General features: G+C 33.0%; 1 protein-coding gene across 4 annotated transcripts; it reads right to left on the reverse strand.

Moving 5' to 3' along the window:
* Positions 1–2,923: 2,923 nt before the first annotated feature.
* LOC123717403 (zinc finger protein 888-like) lies at positions 2,924–18,470 on the reverse strand. 4 transcript variants are annotated; one of them, XM_045673383.1, is made up of 25 exons: positions 18,336–18,455; positions 18,169–18,199; positions 17,754–17,839; positions 17,358–17,497; positions 16,870–17,110; positions 16,429–16,618; positions 15,995–16,129; positions 15,583–15,666; positions 14,639–14,739; positions 14,485–14,557; positions 14,236–14,367; positions 13,480–13,573; positions 13,263–13,386; positions 12,418–12,535; positions 11,222–11,359; positions 10,449–10,587; positions 9,600–9,741; positions 7,857–7,997; positions 6,881–6,940; positions 6,353–6,415; positions 5,582–5,630; positions 5,474–5,518; positions 4,268–4,336; positions 4,048–4,124; positions 2,924–3,508 (listed from the first exon to the last, which is right to left on the reverse strand). In XM_045673383.1, exons 3-25 carry the CDS (start codon positions 17,829–17,831, stop codon positions 3,422–3,424), a joined length of 2,520 nt encoding a protein of 839 aa, XP_045529339.1. In that variant the 5' UTR covers positions 17,832–17,839; positions 18,169–18,199; positions 18,336–18,455; the 3' UTR covers positions 2,924–3,421. The 4 variants fall into 4 exon arrangements, with proteins under 4 accessions (XP_045529339.1, XP_045529340.1, XP_045529341.1 ...); XM_045673384.1 differs by lacking the exon at positions 18,169–18,199 and having other exon boundaries at positions 18,336–18,470; XM_045673385.1 differs by lacking the exon at positions 18,336–18,455 and having other exon boundaries at positions 5,474–5,515; positions 18,169–18,326.
* Between the last annotated feature and the right edge of the window lie 222 nt (positions 18,471–18,692).

Consider the following 18,692-nt stretch of genomic DNA (forward strand, 5'->3'; position numbering starts at 1 on the left):
GGAAGAACAAATACAGTTGTTACTACGCTGTGTGCAAGAGCATAAAAATCTATAAAAATGAGACTGTAAAAATGAGAACCATAAAAGGAAATATCCGTGCTAATGTGTAAGACACCACCACATAGACATGACATTTATTACTAACAAAACACACACACAGAAACACATAAAATAACAATATTAAAAAAAAGAATAATAATAGAGATATAACATTTTTTTTAAAGAAAAAGGTTTAATTGTGTAATGCGTGTGTGTGATTGTAATGAGCCCTGGCTCAGCATTATGCTGATGAGCAGAGTTGTTCCACAGCGCTGGTCATTCTGCCAGAGACCACAGCAGCTAGTTTGCGCCTCAGTCGCAAAAACAAATAATAATCTAATACTCAACTGTAACTTCATGTTCTTTTAAATAATTAATACCTATTTTTTTACTTATGTTTTTATCATTTTTTTTATAAAATATAAATATTTCATTTTATATAGTTCAATGGCGAAAAAGATTAAAGGCAGCGATTTTCAAAATCTTCACGGCATCTTGTCGGCACGGGTTAATGTGGACATAAGGAGATAAAATTTTGTGTAAGTAGGTCTAGGTTTAAAAAGAATAAAAAGGTATGCATTTCGATTTTCGAAAAAAACATATTTTCGCCTATATAAGGGAAATTAGTTGTATAGAACTATGCCTGTCATTTTTTGCATCTGAAATAGTCAGGTGCGCGGAGTATGCTTGAGGTATCGTATAGTTTTTTAACCCTTCTAATAGTTCTTCTGTAGTAGGTAGGCCATCTTGCCTTATTTACCTTCTTGTTATAAGTGTGGTGTTGTTCTGAACTTGTAATATAGTAAATTCAAGGTTAAGGATATCTACAAAATGTACGGTTAGGCAGTTAAATAAAGAAAAAATAAAATATTTTATTGGCATTAATAACTACGTTTTGGCAATTTTTTGACTTAATTAGTTTACGCTCTACGGGGACGATATGTCCTATGCCAGGTTCTCTATTCGATACAAACACTTAATTGTCATAATCCTATTATTATATAATATCCTATTACTATCTAAAAAAAATTAAACAAAAATATTGATTTGGCCGCAGAACAGACAAAAAAAATAAACGGCAATGTTTTTCCTCAAACTTAGGATATCCTTTGGTGTTGAGATTTGGGTCGTGGTTATCTTAAAGATTTATGTTGACGGCTAGATAGTTCCGGTGACCCTAGAGCTGTTGCTGGAGCACAACGAATAATTATTAGCAATACAGGTTGTTCACGCCATCGAGTTACCTAAGAAGTAAGAGAAAACCTTTCATGAATATAAGGTTTTAATAAGCTAAAATTAACACATTAAAATATGTTTTGGTTACATTAGATACATTGAAACAGACCCTAACAAAACAGATTGACAATGTCATCAAGTTATGGCTGATACTTTCAAGAAAGAAGTTTACATCATTCTCCCGCACTAATTTAAAACATAATCTTTTAAAAATACCGGTGTTTTACGAACGCGGTCAGATCTACGAAGTGTTCCCACTTTACATTAAACAGTCGTGGATGTTGACGATCGCCCCAGAGTCTGGAAATGCAGCAGATAATTCAGAAAAGATTCAGTCGCGTCTTTTATACTGGAACAATTCATATACAAGCACTATGATCGTTTAAATATTCATTTACATTACCAACAATTTTGTAGAAGTGGGGAAACAATATAAATAGCAAACAAACGCATGTAAAGAAACATTTATTGATTTGATTTTCAGTATTTACATAACAAGTACATATAGTAGGTATATTTACATTACATTTCATTTAAATGTGTTTGCTAAAACATTCTGAAACGTGACGAAAGTTAACATTCTCATACCGATGCCTCTGTAGTTCAATTGGTCTGGCACCTGCTTTATAAAACTGTATAGAAAAGAGGCGCATAAATATATCCGTTCCACGATTACAAGTGTTTACGGAACATCATCGTGAAAAATACATTAATTTTGTTGTGTAATATTTCTAACACGAGAGATGATAAGCAGCGGTGCATAAGGAGTCGTGTTGGCCTCGTGGCTTCAGCGAACGACTAGTATCTCTAAGATCGTAGGTTCGATCCCCGGCTGTGCATCAATGGACTTTCTTATTATGTGCTCATTTAACATTGGCTCGAACGGTGAAGAAAACCGGCTTGTCTTAGACCCAAAAAAGTCGACGGCGTGCGTCAGGCACAGAAGGCTGACCACCGACTTGCCTATTCGATTAACAAATGATCATGGAACAGATACAGAAATCTGAGGCCCAGACCTAAAAAAGGTTGTTGCGCCATTGATTTATTTTTATTTTAAGCGATGATAAACTTTTTAATGAAGTTTTCATTAGTGCTCTAGACAAGATTGTGACTTATACGTTACATTATACGCATTTGAATACGGGCGTACTAATATTTCTGATATCCGATATCAGTGCAGCACTTGAACTATAAATACATTTCTCGTAGAATAAAGCATACAGCGCACCTATAGGAACTGAACGTAGATATCCGAACAATTAGATTTTTAGTAGTTACACTACACAGTATATAATTGACTAAGAAGAATTTATGTACATTACATCTAGTCTGTACACTTTAGTTCTACAATTTATGACTACTGAAAATGAAATCATTTCCACAGATTAGCACTAACTTAACAGCCAATGAAGAAATTGGCATCAATTGGAGCAAACTTGTCTACAGGGCCTGATATTTATTTCCCAAACAGGCCAGATCAGGTACACAGGCGTGGACCAATATGATACGAAATGAAGCTTATCATGTGATGAAACCGTTAATTTTATAGTAATAGGCTCAGAAAATATCGTTAGAATAGTCCTAAAACTCCAAAAACTGGAGTTAAACATATGACCGGCTGTTTCGAATTTCTATTATATGCATAATGCTTTTTCATAAATGTTTAACGGCACGACTGAAACAGTCATGTTTAACTTTTCGATCGGGAATTAAATTTTTCTTTAACCTTATTTTAAGAATAAAGATCAAGATTCAATAAATTGGTATATACAGTAATAATTGGGCTACGACATTTATGCGGTCCTATACTTATTAGACATATAAACATAACAGTATGAGTGATTGAAGAATTCTCTTCAAAATTCGTAATTTTGTTTCTGAGTCATTTGATTCTTTTGTTATTGCATAGACGTTGGATATTTTATTCATTAATTTGATTAAACACATTCACAATAATAACAATACTGCGCTCACGTCTAACGAATCATACTAAATGCAAACTGGACTCAATTATTAGTTTGTTTTATTCTGTATCTGTTAAGTCGCTGTATCTACGCGATTCCTTTTGTCAGTTGACGTTTGACAAGTGACGTCAATAAACTTCACATGAAAAATCTCGTTGTTAACTTCTCTTGAACAATTGTATCTACTGACTGACCGCAACCCACCCACAACCCCCGTCGGCAAGTTGTATTTGAATTAAACGTAGCGTGTTATTACCGTCGCCTAGTAACTGAAAAAAAAAATTGATATAAAACTTCGACATATATTATAGTAAATTTTTTGGGTTAGTTACATTTACAAGTATTTGAGGAATCTGATATAAATGATTTAAAATATCCATCTTTTCCTTATAGATTAAAAGTTAAATGTATATAAAATTCTCGTATCGTGTTTGTTCCCATACTCCTCCGAAACGGCTAGACTGATGTTTATAATTTTTTTTATGCATATTCAGTAATCGGCTACTATCTATCTTTCAAACCCCTAAGTGATAAGGGGTGTCCACCACCAAAAAAAATTTTTTTAGACATTTTTTATTTTTATGCAAATTAAAAACATATAAACCTTAATTGTCACCCCTCTACGATCAACCCCTATTTTTATGATGAACTAAAAAAAATGTTTCCTGGGAAAAATATACATGGAAAAACGACGTTTGCCGGGTCAGCTAGTTATTAATAAAACATTATTAAACCTTTGTTAAAATAAATAAATCAAATAAAAAAGCAGATTAAAATTATTAATTAATTTCATAATTGAGTCACTCACATGAGCTTGTTCAAGTTGATCAGATGTGAGGTTTTCCAAGACGGTTCCGTCGATCTGAGCTGCTTGTTCTAGGTTTTCTGAAATTAAACATTTGAAAAATTTTGTTAAAATAATCCTCAATAGATATTTTATATTTTCTGTATGAGGTTGGACATTTTTGTCAGAGATCAAGGCGAGATACGCTTAAGAATAGGGATTTTAGTCATTTGAAAGAACATACCTATAGAAATAAATGTACAATCCTCGTCCACAGTTTCACATTCTTGTATCTCGTCCATTGCTTTAGTTCCTGTAATTGTAATATATACACATATAATATACATAAAACAGTTGATTGACTGATACTGATTTGAATTTTTATTATCAATATATAGAAAAAGGCTTTATACTATATTAAACACAGTGCCAATGCCAAATATTAGTTTCTACAATTCATAAATACCAATAGGCAATTAGTATTTATGAATTGTGGAAATGGAAAAAAAATCATTTTTTTTAAATTACGATGAAAGATAAGCAATAAGACATTCTTCCAGTTTAAAAATCTAGGACAATATATTTTTATGACCACAACGTTTTGTTGGTAATAAATGTTATGTCTGAGTCTATGTCTAAAATACACTTTGTTTGTTTGTTTTTATGACAAGCACTTATAGGGAAACATTTACACGAAGAGATAATACAAAGAATACAAATGCTTTAGAATTAATGACATTATTTTCAAAGCCAAATATGTAACCCACATTATATTAAAAATTAATAAACCAACATACGGTACACTGGAATTGACAGATGGCGAGGCGATTCCCAACCAAAGATTTTTATTGTTACAGAACCGAATCAATGTATGTAGGTATGTATGTATGTAGGATGAGGGTAGGGAGAAAAAACGAGAGGCATGGGCGGTGATTGCCGTGTTTTCAACACTTTAAAGACATATTAATGATAAATGAACAAATTTGTTTATGTGGTAAACGTTACCACATTTAATAGGTTTGGTAGAATAAACCAAAATCCTCCTGGCGCCAACATTTATTTAATTAAGTTAATGATAAGATTTAGTTCAATATATTTAGGTTTTGTATTTTTAGTTTAGTTGTTTGAGGTTCCTTTTATAAACATCCTAATATGTGCTAATTTGTTTTATTTAATGTTAAAAACCCATAACAAATGGATATATAAAGTACCTAACTATAACCATTTCATGAAGCCATTTACTATGCGGCCACGACATCCATAAAGAATATATAGAGGAAGTATAGTGTGCTCTTCCTCCGACCCAAAGGGACCTTGCCCCAGTGGCTAAGTTCGAGAAGTTCTATACCTTAGCGGCCGGAATAACTTCGTTTTCGCGTTTCGTGTATGGCGTCTAGCAGTGTTTTGTGAGTTTTTGATGATTATTTGTTTAAATATAATTTGAACATACCTGTAGCTAAGATGTATTGGCTTGGAGTTGCGGTTTGCGTCACTACTGAAACATCGTTTTCGTTAAATTTTTAAATTACAATTACCTTATAAGCAAACGATAACTTACCAACTTTATCGGCGTCCGCGGCTAAAGCTTGTAAATCACTTTCGTACACCTGAAATTAGAAGATTTTTTAGATTTTACGTTTATTGACTGAATCCAAGTTTCATGATCTATTTAGGCTTATGTGATAAATTTCATAAATATATATACAGTCAAAATCGTTAACGACGATATCGTTTAGAACAACATACCAGTTATATCGAACAAGTATGTACCAAGTATGTGACTAAATAACAACGTCATCGGCTGTTACGACCAAATACGAGTCGCTTCGATGTCGTTATAATAGTTTGTCTGTATAACGTATTTAAGGAATAATGACGATGAAGGGACAACTCTAATGTAGTCGTTATAACCGAACATCGTTACAGGGAAAGGTAAAGAGATAGACATACATCTGAGTTGAACCATAAATTTAACTCCGAAACGTACCCATTCGCTAGGTACGTAATCGAGTACGTTCACGTGTACGTAGTCAATATCTATAAACAAAAGGTCTTCAAGTTTGCGAACAATCTATGTGATTATAAATAAAAGATTAGAAAGCTCAGCGATCGCAATTTTTAATAGTTTTTGAGAATTTTACAAGATTCATTAAAAACAGTCGCTATACCTCGACGTTACATCAAAAGCCTTATTTTGTACTAATTTCTGCTTTACGTCAAGGGACAGACTTTATGTCACCATAGCTAAACAATCATTACAGCCAGGCCGTAAATAAATGAAATCTACTATTATATATAATATATATGTCCTATTTATTATGAAACTTACCGTCTCCAGTATTTTACTATCTTTACCGTCCCCGCTTATGATAACCGACTGGATTTTTGATTCCTGAAAAAATGTTTTTGATATACTCAAACTAAAAATAACTTTATTCATATAGGTAAAGAAGAACACTTATGAACGTCAGAAAAGAAGTTAAATTAATTGTAAATTTAATACCACTTCGCAAGTCATGGGCGTAGAGCGGGCAAGAAGAACTGGCAAGAAACTTTCCGCCACTCTTTTTAATCGCTAAGTTTTGAGTCACACAAATTGTTTGAACTGGAGCAAATCAATCCCAAGGATTGGGATCATTTAAGAATTCGTCAAATTTATAAAAAGCTTTATTGATTAATGTACGCTCAACGAGGACTTTGAATTTATTTAGTGAGAATTTCAAATATTATACTGGTGAAAGTCACAATTTGTTTTAAAATCGCTTATGTTTTTTTGTACATACAACAAGGCTCCATTTACATTTTATTATATATACTATATGTATTTGTAAAACAGAGAATTAAAATAAAAAAGTACCTCATCTTCGATCTGTGTGACTCTCGGTTGGTTCACAACTATGGACTCCGATAGATGTCCCTGAAATCAAGATCTACCATTATTTATATACTCAAGATTTTTTTAAATATAGGATTTTATATGAAATCAATGGCCCAACAATTTTTTGAGGTCTGGGCCTCAATTATCTGTTTCATGATAATTTGTTAATCGAATAGGCAAGTAGGTGATCAGCCTTCTGTGCCTGACGCATGCCATCGACTTTTTGGGTCTATGACAAGCCGGTTTACTCATGATGTTTTCCTGCACTGTCTATTGGTGCAGAGCCGGGATCGAACCTACGACTTCAGGAATGAGAGCAAGTAGGCCAAATCTAATCTACTACGGGATGCCCATAAAGGACAGTTACCGGATGGACTCCCATTTTAGTGGGTGCACTACCGGTCTATGTAAAAACACATGTAAGTCTTCATACATCTAAGTTTGTTAAAAACTACCAGGAATCTGTTTATTATGAAAAAAATATTTAACGTTCCCAATCAATTCACAAGATTATACAAATACAATAATACAATAGATTTACATCTAAAATTAAATAACGAAAGTGACGACATTGATTCTAATACAAAAATTAACAATTATGTAACGAGTTTTTCTTAATATGGAGCTGTAGGTATTTGTAAGTAGAAGATTTTTCCCGTGAATTAAAAGAATGATTATTAAAAGAACATTTTAGTCATGAAACATAAGTGTAGAAGAGTAAATTCTAAAGTATTCATAAAAGGCCGGCAACGCATTTGCGAGCCTACTGGCATTGAGTGTCCATGGGCTGCCGTACTTAACATTAGGTAAGGCTTCTAGTTATTTGCCTCTGGTTCTACAAAAAAAGTTGTAAGTTTTATACAAAGATTAGTTAGCCAAAGTTCGCCCTCTTAACGTCGATGAACCCCATCAAAGTCCCGACCGATGCGACAACGGTTTAACTACCATGACTTACCGTAATATTCATGTGTTGGTAAAGCTGATTTTTTCTCATATACCCGGCACCGCATAGTACACATTCGTACGGTTTCCGGTCACTATGTGTGAACCTATGTACGTTTCTGTTGTCCCGGGAATTGAACCCCTTACCGCACACCTGTAAAAATTACATCTGTATTAATACAGAAATATTTAAGCAATGTATATTTATTTTTATTATTAAAGCTTTATTAATTAATCCATACAAGACGTGGTTAGTTTACATTCCTTAATATTAGTATTAGTTGTGTTAGTATAAGTTTAAAAAAAAATTAAGTTAGTGGTCTTTTTTAGTAGTCTAGTTTTTGTATGGCCCCTTTTAGGGTAAAAGCCTCCTCCATATTTTTCCATTTCTCTTTGTCTGGAGCAACATTCATCCAGTTTTTCCCCGCTAGTTCTATAATGTCATCTGTCCATCTTTGCTTTTGTCGTCCTATACATCTCTTTCCAGGAGGTCCAGTCCATTTTGTTATCTCTAGACTCCATCTTTTATCTCGCGCTCTGGCAATATGACCTACCCATTTCCATTTAAGCCTTAGAGCGTGTATAAGTTCATCGGTCAGTTTTGTTTTTTTACGATGTCAACATTTCTTGTTTTGTTTATTCTTCTCAACTTTAAGTCTTTTTATTTAGCTAGACTATATTGCTTAGCGCAAAACGAAGATTACTGGACCAATTCGAGTTTTTTTTTATTTCTTACACTGAGGACTTTTTTTTACTTTTAAAATTGGGAAACTATATTTTAATTATTTACATTTATTTAGTACTTTTATTTCGGAATATATAGTCTCTATAGGGTAGTAAAGAATTTTTTTTATAATATGTAAATCATGATATTAAGGCGAAAAGAACACGGGGGCAGCTTTTTAATAATGAAATAAATAACAATAACTGATTCGTCTATTTATCGTCTTCGATTAGTTATCAATATTGTATATAATCCCGTTAAAAATTTAGAAAAATCAGTTCAGTATTTATATATTTAATATAACAGATAATTGTGATTTTTTTTCTATGTATAATCGCAATGTTATTTATGGATTTTTGGCGAAATTTGAACCTTAGACCTATAAAAGAATGTACAGTGAAACATTTTGATTGTTATTTGGTAACCGGAATAAAAATTACATACAGACAACTATTAGACGTTAAAAAACAATTAGTTATATCTAACTTATAAAGGGTTTCTCGATATATACTTATCAGTCGGTCGATTCAATTAATAGATATTTGACCAACCGATAGTACTTGCGAAAGAAAAAGATTCTTCCCAAGATTCGTACGCAAAGCCATAATAATAAAAACATCCCAATTTCAATAGAGAAGACGGCCTAAAATTATCAAACACCTGGGATCCAATAATATGCAATAATATTGAGGACACGGTGAGTAATTTCTGCAAAAACCCGTCATCTTTTAGTCGATACCAACTCCGGGGAAATAAATACAGATAACACAACTTTCTCTACAGCTATGATACTTTTGACATTCAACACCTTTTGCCTTCAGTCACCGTGACCACGCACGCTGTTAAGCACGCGAAACGTCGGAATTTTTTTTATGTAAAATAATTATAAGTTTATATTAATACATAGCTTTAATCCGTTAACAAAGTGTTTTCTTTAAATGTGTAAAAGTTATGTAAATAAAAGAAAATACTAATAGATATTATTTATAGTTATTATTAAAATATTACGTAGCGTAAGTAATTTTTACGTACCTCGCATACAAAAGGTTTTTCTCCAGTATGAATACGCATATGCTTCTTGTGATGTTCGGGATATATAAAGGTAGCGTCACACACGCTGCACTGCAACGGACGCTCGCCCGTGTGAGTGGACTTTATGTGGTATTCTAATAATCTAAAATTGAATTTGTTTAGTAAAGCACCTGTCATGCTTAATATTAAACTTGGAACATATGACAAATGTGATCCAAAACATTTGTTTAACTGTTACTATACGATTAATTATACCAGTTAAAACAGATGTATAATATTTTTAGTTTACTTTTTTTTGTTTCTGTTTAGTTTTGTCTTAACTGTGTATAACATGTATTTTTGCACTACATGCCTATCTTATGTAATTTAATACATTTTTCTTTACTCACAGTGGTTGCGTGTAAGAGATTGCTCGAAAGCGATAAGGCCGCCAGTTGCCCTTCTTTTGATTTAATTATGTTCAATTTTTTATATATTGTAGTGTAACGAAGTGTTAAAAAATAATTTAAATTTAAATTTAAATTCCGTTTCATACAATTTCTCGCGCATTAGCCTAACCATTGGAAATTATGTTTCGTTTCAATACATTTTTTATTACAGGATAAGACTACAGGTTACATTTTATACCATTTCATTATCAGGGTTAGTCTCTGGTAAAATTGTTTTTACATTTAACTGTCATATAATGCCGTTACGAAAATAAATTATGTACTTGAAATATGTACTCCCAACTAGTTTTTTCCGAGTCAGAAATATTGTAAAAAAAAGGTAAAAATAATGTAGTCTGTGTATGTTGGTTAGCATTAAAATAGATGGCTAAACACAAATTTAAAATAACATTACACATACCGTCGTCGTTTGAATCGCTTGGGGCAATGTGGACATTCGTGCCGCTTGTCTTGAAGATGGGTCGCCCTTCTATGAGAGTGTAGATTCGATCTCTGGGAGAAACGCGCTCCACACGTTTCGCATTCAAATGGTCTCTCTCCTATAATGCAAAAAATAAGCGTGTTTTAGAATAATATGTAATTTATTATCAATGCGAATAAAAACTGAATTATTTTGTTGGAAACCGAACCCTAGACCACGAGTATTCGGTAATAAGAGTACTTGTACAATATAATTCCCTGATGGTTATAGGTTCGAACCCCGGCTATGCAACATTGGACATCCTGTCTAAATGCGCACGTAACACTCGCTTAAGTTAAGGAAAATATCGTGAGGAAACGAAAACAGGAGGCTGATATGAATTTTGATTTAACCGATAAAAAACGTTATTAAATCAAAAGACTGCAATGCACAAATTGGGTGCCCATGGGCTGCAACGAATACCCTTTATGGTCATCCGGTCGTCATCCCTATTTTATATTGAGGGGTGGGGGTCGGATCGAGTGACGTGTGGATCGCGTGATTGGTAAATCAGTTGACGTTTGTGTCCCGCCCTGAGTACAATGCGCAAACTTTCCCCCACTCCCTTGTTCAAAGCTCAAGAAGTTTGCCGGTATCTTGAATTTATATTTTTCAACCAATAATACTACACCGCTAATTATAAGCATTTGTTCGTCAGAATGTTATTTAAATTTTGTTTAAAGCAATTTCAATTTAGGATTTTTAGTACTCACCTGTATGTATTCTCATATGATCCTTGACTTCAGCGCGACGGGCAAAACCTTTGTCGCAGACTGTACACACGAACGGCTTAACTCCGGTGTGTATCACGCCGTGCACTTCAAGGTTATGTTGGGACCCGAATGCTTTACCTGCATTCATAAAGCATTATTCAGACGAAGCTGGAAAAATTATGGTCTGATTCGATCTCGTTTTAACCACGGTCAAATATGTCAAACTTCACACTTCAGTATATATTCTAAAGCCATCCAGAATCGACTTGACAGTTGACTTACGTCCGGTTCGTAATAGTGTCCGTTAGGAATCAGTATATTCTAAATAGCTATTTTCAAATGTCCAGTAAATTTTAGGAACAAAATTATACCTTTTTCTTTAAACAGAAATAAAATAGATGAGAATTTTTCGATAGTTTTTTATTTTTTATTGTAAAACTGATTTTTTTTTAATGTTTTTTTTAAAACAGCAGGCAAACGGGCAAGAGGCTCACCTGATGTGAAGCGACACCGCCGCCCATGGACACTCACACCGCCAGAAGGCTCGCAAGTGCGTTGCCGGCCTTCCAAGAATTGGTACGCTCTTTTCTTGAAGGACCCTAAGTCGAATTGGTTCGGAAATACTTCAGTGGGTAGCTGGTTCTACATAGTGGTGGTGTGTGGCAAAAACTGCCTTAGAAAACGCTCCCGGTGGTGGACGCCCAGAGGGGGATTCTCCACCGCAAGCGCGTGTGATACCCCCCTGGGGTAGATTTTGATTCTTCTGCACCTTCATATTTCTTGTAGAGGGGGGGGGGGGGGGGGCTCCGGGAATCTTTCTCACCGCACGAAACGCGAGTACAAGAAGGCGAACCTCGTGCCTGCCCGTTTGACTGAAGCCAGGAGGCAACAGCATGGCATTCCCCCTAGGAAGGTCTTGACTGATTGCGCTGGTGAAATAACCTCTGTCACAGGTTATTTCACCAGTGGCCAATGGAGTCGTCACGTCCCGCCGCCAAAAATTTAAGTATACAATGATAATAGATATGCAAAACATTAGGTTTTTAGCATATATATAAGAAGAATCTATATCTGAAAACACGCAGGTCACAATATGACGCCCGTAATAATTACTAATTGCATTTAGTTAACTACCAATTATATAATATATTATCGCATGAATTAATTTATCAACTAAATACATAAAAAAAACTCACCACAACATTTACAAACAAAGTCCTTAGTACCGGAATGTATCTTTTCATGATGCTGTAGATTGTGGGGCGTCAAAAATGCCTTCCCGCATTGTTTGCATATGTAAGGACGCGGGCGGTCCTGACAATATTTATTTATTTAAAACAGAAATACATACATTATCCTTACAGACTATGCCAATACGATAATGTCGAGAAACATTAAATAATTAAAGATATAATAAAATACGTTTGTAATATTAAACACACAATTTACACAATATCGCTACTGTGAATTCACTCTGCCAACATATAAATATATCGAGTGTCGGAGACAGCATTCAGTAGTCGCCACGTCCTGGATGACGGGGATCTGTGCAATAGACAGGTTCTTGCCCATGGTATAACCTATGCCTTCGCCGTCGCACATACAACATAGGTACTAAGAATCCCAGTTATATAGGCCACGGAGATAAAAGTCAAAAAAGAAATACATAATAAATGCTTTTAATTTTACATTTACTGCCAGTACTCGAATCAAGGGCGTAGAACGAAAGAGAAGGACTGGCAATAACCTCTCCACCACTCTTTTTAATCGCCCAGTTTTTTTGTTTTACACGTTTGTAAGGAGCTGCAACCATTACACCATGTTTCACATGACTTCTTAATTATAATAAAGAAGATATACAGTCATAAGGTGCGGCCTCAGCAAGTTACGATTAATAATAAAAATAAAATAACGCAACGAAATTTTCTGACATATATTTAGAGTCAATACTAAGTGTTAAGTGTGACAAAATCACACATATATAGTTATAGTAAGTGTCCATGGGCATTGTATAAAGAAAAGAAAATATACAAATACTTACAGTATGCGTCTTCATATGCGCTTGACGCGTATACCGCGATGCAAAGGAACGATCGCATATGTCGCACGTGTACGGACGCTCGCCCGTGTGAGAGTTCATGTGACCGGATAGGACGAGACGAGAACTGAAATGTGGTTTAAAGGAAAGTGATTTTTGATAATTTCGTAAAATACCGTCATTTTTAATGGGTCACAAATATTGCTATTTTGAAATATACCTGAATTTCTTCTTACAAATTCCACATTCATGAAGTTTGCTCAGTTTCTCCGCAGTTTCTGGGCTTATGACACTATTCGAATTCGCGTGTTGTTCTGAAAAACAAACGAATTATTATATATATTGATTTCGAGTATATTTTTATTCACTGGATTCTAGCTGCCTCCACGATCTTCACATCACATTTTTTTTACTTAGCCTAGCTTTTTAGTAGCTACATCACTGGAACGTTTTGTTAAAAAAAGTTCTAAGTACTAAAAAAATATTTTTTTTATTTTCCTCCGTAAGAATATTCCTCATACTCAAATTAAAAAAAATCGATTTGGTCCAGCCGTTTTTGAGTTTTCAGCATAGCGGCATATTTTGCGATTCGTTTTTATTTATAAACTTATTCATATCAAATCATACTTCTGATAAAGGAAACATAAATTACTCGTTGATATTAAAATAATATTCTATATATCGTACCTATAAAAAAATAAATCAATGACCTTTTAGGTCTGGGCCTCAGATTTCTCTACCTGTTTCATGATCGTTTGTAAATTGAATAGGCAAGTAGGTGATCGGCCTTCTGTGCCTGACGCACGCCGTCGACTTTTTGGGTCTAAGGCAAGCCGGTTTCCTTCACCGTTCAAGCTATTGTTAAATGCGCACATAGAAAGAAAGTCCATTGGTGCACAGCCGGGGATTGAACCTACGACCTCAGGGATGAGAGTCGCACACTGGGCCACTGGGCCAACACTGCCCTATATCGTACCTATATGTGCGCTAAAATCCACCCTTTTTCGTATAATAGCGCCACAATTACATAAGTACAAACGAGCCGAGTGTACAGTCTTTAAATGGAGCATCATCCATTCTGCATCGCCTGTCACTGGCTCCGCATTCACTGAAAAAACAATACGTCGTGAAAGTGTGAAAGGGCAAGTTATAGCTTGGTCTTGCGTCGTATGTAAAAAATAATTCTATTTAAGCAACGGTCGAGTTTTTTTTTTATATTACTAACCATTTTTATTGATCCTCTCACAAAATAGACATTTGAATTTATCACCGTCCACTTCCACCATGTTCTCGTCCAGCTGAAAGAGGTGTTATTAATAAGCATAAAGAAACATATAAATAACATATTTTTCAAGGATAAGTATAAAATCAAATCTCACCCTCAAAATATCTTCCGTCGATTGGCTCACGTCATTAATCTTACTTTCGACTGACTTCACCTCATACATCTCACCGCTTCCTACCTTTATAAATGTTCCACCTAAAATGCAATTTTAACCAAAAATATATTTAATATGACGAAAACTATCAGGAACGCACTTGCGAGCCTTCTGATAATGTGTGTCCATGGGCGCAGTATCACTGAACAGGTAAGCATCCTGCAAGCAATTTCTTTTTTATTGACGTTCATAAGTGTTACCTATATGAATAAATGATTTTTACCTTTTGACTTTTTTTGAGCTTGCCTTCTATTACATAAAAAAGAGAAACACCGAAGAAACTGTGCATTTTATGGCATTATAGAGAGGTATCGTTAAATGGGGAGAAGAAAAACGTATAGATAAACCATGACCCCTATTTATTAGTCATGGTCAAAAACATTCACAATTTGTTTAGATAAGGCTACGATAATGTGCAGTTTTTACTAATTTTAGCAACTTAAAAAGTATTTTATTCCTGAATTGTTGTCGTTATTGAGAGTGGGAGTAATGCTAAACCTAACAAAGCCAATCGATTTCGTCGTTAAAAGAGGGCAGTTACATGGATACACCATCATACCTAAAAGCCTTTTTCTATAAATGAACTACACACTTTTTAAATTTGACCCAAAATATTTTCTGAGATTAAAAGAAACAAACTGTTCAGCTTTATAACATTAATATTTAATGTAATGTCTACCTTAAGAAAAACACTTTTTGAACGGATTAAAGCTATGTATTATTAATAAAAATTATAGTTATTTACATAATTCTATTTTTTTTTCTGACGTTTCGCGTACTTTAGTTTAGCGTTACGTTTAGTTTAACCTGGCTTTAATCCGTTCAAAAAGTGTTTTTCTTAATGTGTAAAAGCTATCTTAACCAAAGACAATACTAATGTCTACCTTGTTCATTAGTTGCTGCTATTATAGCCTTGGCTGTTTCTTCATCACCCGAAACTTGCAACTCAATATGATCAGAGTTCGAATCTGGAAAAACATATTACATATATGGTCATTATAAAATATTAATCTTAGAATGTGATTTAATTAATTAGGTTGCTTATTATGATACTGATTAATGTAGATCAGAAAGTTCAATTGAAAATGTTTTAATTATAACAATATAATATATATATATTATGATTTATTGCATATATATAAAGTATACATTACTTTGTTGAAATTATGAAAGTTTAAAAAGATTCTATCTCATTAAAATCAATGTAATTAATAAATATGTAATATACATATTTCAGAATAGAAATTAACCTATTTAAAAAAAACAAAGGATAAATACTATTTATAAAAATATTACCCTGGCCATCATCATGATGATGATCCAAGACATCTCCGTGAGGCATCACTAGTGCTAACTCAGAATTGCCATACAAAAACTTCTGATGGGACATAACACTGATTATACCATTTTCGGTTTCCATTATTACTGCATCTGTAAGAATAAAATTATCACTTTCTTTTATCTCATTTATTATGAAAATGTAATAAGTTAATAAAGGTAATTATTATAGTGAAAAATAATGGATAGGTTAGCGTCATATGTTATGGCTGGCATTTATAATTGCATGAGTTGTTAGTCCTTTGCACTAGTGTAGCAAAAGCTTAAAGGAATACAAATTATGGCACAGATAAATGTTTGACTGAGCATTCATGATAATTATTTGAAATCTATTTTAGCTGTGCTTCCATGATCAATTTTACGATCTGGCCACTACATATATATTTGTTTACCTTCATCAATCTCCATAGGGCGATCATCGTTATTGTCTTCATCTGTTTCTTTGACAACAACAAAATCATTAAAGCTCAGTTGTTTTTTATTTAACAATGTTGTTAACTGATTAGGTAGAATAAGTGGTACTTTATAAGCCATATTTTCTGTCGTTTTATTTTGCACTTGTACTTCAGTTGTTAATTTTTCCTGGGAAACAAATATTATTTACACATATGTATTGTGTTTATGATTATTTTATTGATTTCAAACCATGACAATACTAAATTTATCAGTCTTTAAATAATCATTAAATGATGTTATGTTAATAAAACCTAGGCCCGTAACCTTATGGACTTTAACACAACATCTCTTGCCAAATCAGTATTATTCTGCATGTTTTTTCAAAAAAATTATCATGAAATAGCTATAGGAATACCAAATAAATACAATACACATACTGTTTTAACCGGACTTGTTTTAGTCAAATATTTGCTCAATTTTAAATTAAAACCAGGAGGAAGAGGTTTTAATTTTGAAGCAGGAACCACTAATGGAACTTTCTTCTTCAAATCCCTTTCAAATGATGTTTCTTTTTTTATTGTATCACTTTGTATCTCTAGCTTTATTTCATCTTCTTTCAATCGAATGTCTTCTGAACGATTTATATTATTTGTAGTTTCAGTTTTCATTTCATTTAGTCTAAAAATATAAAATAGTTAATTTTTATATTTCATGTAACTTGGGAATAGTTAGTCAATTAAGTAAACTATTTTAAAGCAAAGTAATTAAAATAATTAGACAGCCAAACAAGTCTAATGTAAAGCACAAATAATACTGGTATAAATATTCCTAAACCTTCTCTTAAATTAAAAAAAAACACATTTTAATTTAAGAGAAGTTCTCTATCTTACAATTGATTTATAATCAATTGGTTTATTTCACTTACCTAGCCAGTAGGTAATCATATTCCAGGATTTTCTTATAACATTTTGCACACAAATTATTTTGCTCTTTGCATTTTTCTCGCACTACAATTCCTGATATATCATATAATAGTTCTGATACCTTTTTATCTGATATTGGAGTCTGTAAAATTATTAGTGTTTCATAGAATTTTAAAAATTACTGAAGAGTTAAAAATAAGTCCAGTTTCACCTGCATTCTGATAGGGCAAGTTATACTTTTTCTTTATTTCAACCAGTACTTCCCAAGATAAAATAAAATAAATATAAGATTGGCTCATTCATCAAACTAACAAACTTGACCCTTATAATAGTAAGTAACTAATAGAACTACATTGTTTGGAAAATTTTAAATTTTTCTCTATTTTAGTAGTTATTACCTTTGTGTCGAATATGTTAACTTTCGTTTTCTCGACACCCCCATCTTGCTTGTTGCATATATAGCAATTTTTGGCCATCTGCACTCCTAGAAGAATATGTTGTAATATAAGTATTTGAATGCTATGTACATTAAAACATGAATATTTTAAATTAGGAAAGCATATAAGGTGTTATGATTTCTTCATATTATTTGAATTGTTTAAAATAATTGACATATTAAAATTAATTTTGTAACCAGCGAATAAAAGTTATGGTAAAAATAATATAGTATAGTATAAAACATTGTTACGCAAAAATGTTTTACATACAATGCAATTAACTATTAAGTTATACAATTTACAACAACAATTAACCATTATGTAATATACACTAATTTAATATATAAATAAAACGAAGAAAATACAAAAAAATTACCTCTCAGATAACATTGTGATCTTTTACTTCTCTAGAAGGCAGAAAATCAGAAATAAATGCAGTTTACATTTAATTTTGCTTAGCTTAACTCTTAAAAATGGTTAGTTGAAATTTCATTAATTTAAATTATTACTGAAAGTTAAAAATTGCTTATAGTATGGAAGTACCTGCTACAAGTCTTTTGATCACAGACTTTTGATTTCAATTTAGTTTCTGAAGGTTTTCCGTTTTCATAAAATCAGGAACATGCATATGTTGTCAGCCATGATTTTACAAAGCAGCCATCATTACGGAAGTCGCCATTTTTGTGCTTTATGAATACTGACAATTGACAAAACGTCAAAAATCAAATAGTGTTACCCTACTTGTATTTGTTTCCAACTTCCAAATTTCACATTTTATTGAAATACCTAGATATCTTTTAAGTTAGTCAAGGCAATAAACAAAATCAAGGGCCATTTTGTTTATATTAAATACACCTCCTTTCTAAATAGTGCATTATTTTAAAATCAATTATATTAAGG

This window comes from Pieris brassicae, chromosome 12 (genome assembly GCF_905147105.1).
Source record: "Pieris brassicae chromosome 12, ilPieBrab1.1, whole genome shotgun sequence".
In the NCBI taxonomy this organism is placed as follows: domain Eukaryota; kingdom Metazoa; phylum Arthropoda; class Insecta; order Lepidoptera; family Pieridae; genus Pieris; species Pieris brassicae.

Coding starts and splice junctions, on each gene's coding strand:
- LOC123717403 (XM_045673384.1), bottom strand. CDS start 17,831: ATGGCCAAAAATTGCTATATATGCAACAAGCAAGATGGGGGTGTCGAG. Junction 15,667..15,994: donor TCATCATGATGATGGCCAGG/GTAATATTTTTA, acceptor ATGTTTTTCCAG/ATTCGAACTCTGATCATATT. Junction 13,574..14,235: donor GGATTTTAGCGCACATATAG/GTACGATATAGG, acceptor TTTGTTTTTCAG/AACAACACGCGAATTCGAAT.